This window comes from Acanthamoeba castellanii (assembly GCF_000313135.1).
Source record: "Acanthamoeba castellanii str. Neff unplaced genomic scaffold scf7180000084586, whole genome shotgun sequence".
Taxonomy (NCBI): domain Eukaryota; phylum Discosea; order Longamoebia; family Acanthamoebidae; genus Acanthamoeba; species Acanthamoeba castellanii.
The window spans coordinates 1-3,580 of NW_004457256.1; the positions used below are offsets into that span (position 1 = coordinate 1).

General features: G+C 57.1%; 3 protein-coding genes across 3 annotated transcripts; all 3 read left to right on the forward strand.

Moving 5' to 3' along the window:
- Nucleotides 1-177: 177 nt before the first annotated feature.
- On the forward strand, nucleotides 178-850 carry ACA1_334640 (uncharacterized protein; the record flags this gene model as incomplete). The annotated part of the gene is made up of 4 exons (XM_004333049.1): nucleotides 178-245; nucleotides 327-488; nucleotides 575-660; nucleotides 723-850. 4 exons carry the CDS (start codon nucleotides 178-180, stop codon nucleotides 848-850), a joined length of 444 nt encoding a protein of 147 aa, XP_004333097.1.
- A 159-nt stretch (nucleotides 851-1,009) lies between these two features.
- ACA1_334650 (WD domain, Gbeta repeat-containing protein) lies at nucleotides 1,010-2,405 on the forward strand (the record flags this gene model as incomplete). The annotated part of the gene is made up of 7 exons (XM_004333050.1): nucleotides 1,010-1,053; nucleotides 1,123-1,228; nucleotides 1,299-1,392; nucleotides 1,452-1,559; nucleotides 1,627-1,705; nucleotides 1,776-1,918; nucleotides 1,996-2,405. 7 exons carry the CDS (start codon nucleotides 1,010-1,012, stop codon nucleotides 2,403-2,405), a joined length of 984 nt encoding a protein of 327 aa, XP_004333098.1.
- Nucleotides 2,406-2,594: 189 nt separating this feature from the next.
- ACA1_334660 (uncharacterized protein) lies at nucleotides 2,595-3,580 on the forward strand (the record flags this gene model as incomplete). The annotated part of the gene is made up of 5 exons (XM_004333051.1): nucleotides 2,595-2,670; nucleotides 2,770-3,012; nucleotides 3,091-3,237; nucleotides 3,331-3,405; nucleotides 3,513-3,580. Coding segments are annotated over 5 exons (609 nt in total), but the record flags the coding sequence as incomplete, so codon positions are not given.

The following is a 3,580-nucleotide window of genomic DNA, read 5'->3' on the forward strand; positions in this document are numbered from 1 at the left end:
CATATCCCCAACCCGACAAGCAGTTGTGCAAACACCCCCAACCAAAGTGGGCGATGTGGTTGAGGCCCTTCTTGAGGCGGAGGCTGAGCAGCCGAGTGGCAGGATCATGAGTTGGAGAGCGGTGACGACGCTCAATACGATCTTCCGTGGGAGGTGTGGGTCTGTGTCCTCTCCTCCATGGACGACCCGCGTGACCTCTGCTCATTTGGTCTTGCCTGTCGCCTCTTTCAGGCCATCACCCAAACGTACTCCCGCTCCCATCCAATTGCAATGCAAACCAGTTCTTAACTCTTCATGCTCACCACCCCGACTTGCTGCGCTCGCAGGGGAATGGTGTGGCGGCAGCTGCTGGGCTCGACCTATGGATGGGTCTTTGACCAGTGGCAAGCCCACATGGACCTCAAGCAGCTGGGGTGGAGGGACGCCTATCGCGTGTGCCGCAAAACCGCCTGCGCTCGCGTCAACGTGAGGCGTCTCTTTCAGAAAGGGTGCGCCGGCTTGCTTGTGCGCGTGGATGCGTGGATGGTCTTGAGCGATCCGCAGAGTGCTGACTGCATGTGTATAGGGAGTCCAGGGCATGCTCCACCAATTCGGTACTCAACCTGGGCACTCCGTTCGGCTGCTTCGCTGTGGACTGCACGGAAGTGGTGAACGATCCTGGTACGGCGCTTTGTTGTCTCGGTTGGCTGACCATGCATACGGACTCACCTGTCAACTCGCAGACCTGGTGGCCGTTCATCCTCAAGCCAATGGGCGAGCAAACAACATCGAGCTGTGGGAAAAGCACGGCGACCAGGCGGCTCTTGAATGTACCTGCCTGCCGCTTGATCTGTCTGGGCAGCTGAACTGATTGGCGCTCTCTGCAGTGTCTGGAATGCCAAAGAGTGGCCAGTCGCAGGTAGGGCAGGTGGCCAAGCTGGAGGGAGGAAGCAAGGCGCACGGACGTAACAAATTCTGGGTGAGAACCAAGAGCTTGGTGGGCCACACAAGGCAAGTTCGAGTCTTGCAGATGTTTCAAGGAAAGACCAGGCTTGCGTCTGGTTCCAATGACGCGTACGCCACCTCCTGAGCCAGAGTGCGGCCGGTCTCTGAGACACTGATTGAAAGATGGTGTGATCACAGGTCGATCAAGCTGTGGGATCTCAAGGGTGAAAGCAACAAGTGCATGACTACCCTTCATGGGCACTCACATGAAGTAACTTCTGTGCAGATCAACAACTACCTCCTCGTACTGCCCCTTTGCTCCCCTGGTGTCTGCTCTCCTATGAACTAATTCTAATTGTCCTCATTGGTGCCAGGTGAGTGGATCAGAGGATCGAACTGTGGGCTTGTGGGACATCGCCAAGGAGCAGCAGGTCCACTCGTTTCAAGGCCACTCCCACTTTGTAACCGGTACCAACCAAGCCAACTACTTGAGACTCCTTTGCACTGTTCTAACCGGCCACATTCAGATGTGGCGATCAACCGCTCTGGCACGCTCCTGTTAAGCGGGTCCTGGGACAATACCATCCGCTTGTGGGACCCTCGCAGTGGCGAATGCAACTACGTCCTCGAGATGCGTACGCTGTTGTATTAAGTGACCACTCCATGCTGCCCCGACATTGACTCTGTCCCACCAATCAACAGAGTGTTCGGTGGATTCGGTGGCCCTCAACTCATCGGAAGAGCGCGTCTACTTTGGACCTGTCAACCTCAGCCACCTTAAGTACGGCATTGCTGAGTTGTACTTTGACTTTGCACTTGATTGTTGTGAGAGACTGACCTCCTTTGGTCAGACAAGCGCCCTGTTGGGTGGATCTCCGCAAGGTGGAGTCCACGGTGCGATCGAGGCTGGAGAACCTGTGTCGCTACGCCACTTCACCCAAGGTGGCGATGATGCCCATCTCCCTGTTTGATAGAGTTGACGTCCTCTACACCAGTACGTGCTCCACCTACAGTGTAAAGCGGGCCACCACTTGATTGCTCATGATCTCCCTTCTCACGGCTCATCGTCAGGTGGACTTGTCTTCAAGTTCGACTGCAGCGGCAAGCGCGAGCTTGTCGACCCACCGGCCCGTTTGGGGTACAGGGACCACCAAAAGCAGTGGCAATGGATCTCTGCCTCGGCCGGGGCGTGCTGGACTGCATCCGGCGTGATCGTCTCGGGCGGACAGGGCAAGCTGTTTTTCGCAGACCCGACCTGTGCGCCCGAGGCGCCCTGGAGCAACGACGAGGCGCGAGCCGGCCTGGCCGGAAGTGTCACTAAGGGCCTGCACCTGCGCGATCTTCGCCAGCCCACGCCAGAGGAGGTGGCGCACGATGTGGCGATGATCAAGCTGCAGATGCGGGAAAGCAAGCGGCGTGAGATAGAGGCCAGAGGCAAGCAGAGCGTCCAACAACGACGGCCGAGCAAGCTCAGGCCGTGAGGTCGCGCACAGGCAGAGCTGATGTGTGTGTTAGTGACACAGTGGCCACCACAATGAAGGAGACGCACACAACATTCCTGACTGTCGTGCAGTCAAGAATTCTAGTCGGCGTATTCTGCCCCCCCCCTTTGCAGATAGGTCGCGTGAGTTTTTCTGCAGATCCCTGGTTAGTCGAAGAAGAAGAAAAAGATGAAGTGCTCTGGCTTCCTGGCTTTCCTCGTACTGACGTCCTGCCTCTTCCTTTCTGCACATGCAGCTTCATCTGGTACTTCGGCTGCCAAAATTTAATCATTCGCCCTTGCCATTCAAACAAATCAAAAGGTTCTTAATGATTTCTCTCCCACCCCCATCTTTGTTGCCACAGAGGAAGGTGAGGTGGTGATGCGCGCGGCGGTCATGCCGAGCCTCGATGCACGTGACATGAAGAGCCTTGCTGCGCAGGCCAACAAGACGATCTGTGGTGCCCGCCTGGGTTGCAGCAACTGCACCGACGACGACTCGTGCGTGTGGTGCGAGAGCGACAACCTCTGCAAGAACGGCACCTGGTACGGTCCCGATGGCGAAATCATCAAGGGCTGCAGCGACTGGAGGTGGAAGCAGTGCAAGGGTCCGCCTCTCCTCCTCCTCTTGTGTCTGTCATGTAGTGTAACCGTCCCATCGTGGTCTCACACGCTGGGTCGCGCAGTGAATGGTAAGGCCGTGTTCTGGTCGGCCGTGGGTATCGCTGCGCTCATTGTGCTCCTCGTCCTTGTTGGCGGAGCGTGCTGCTGCTATTGCTGCTGCTGCCGGCGCAAGACCTACCAGCGGTACTACGACGTCGAAGATCTCCGTGGTATGTGTTACCGTAATCGTCCTTTTCTCCTCTATTTACCTGTCAGCTGCCCAGTCTGACTCATCCCCAACGCAACACGACGCACGACAACAGCCAAGGAAAGGGAGGAGAGGAGGCGAGAAGGTGAGGCCAGGCGCAACGCCATGTACGATAAGTATGGCACTCCAGGTACCGTCGCTTACATAACTCTCGCACACACACGCACATTCACCACCAGCACTCGCACGCGTCATCACACTTGTCGTAGTGCTGACGCTGGCCTTTCAACCGTGCAGAGGAGAGGGCTCGGATGCAACTGGACGAGTACAACAGAAAGTCCTACTACTCGCCCGTCACGGGCCAG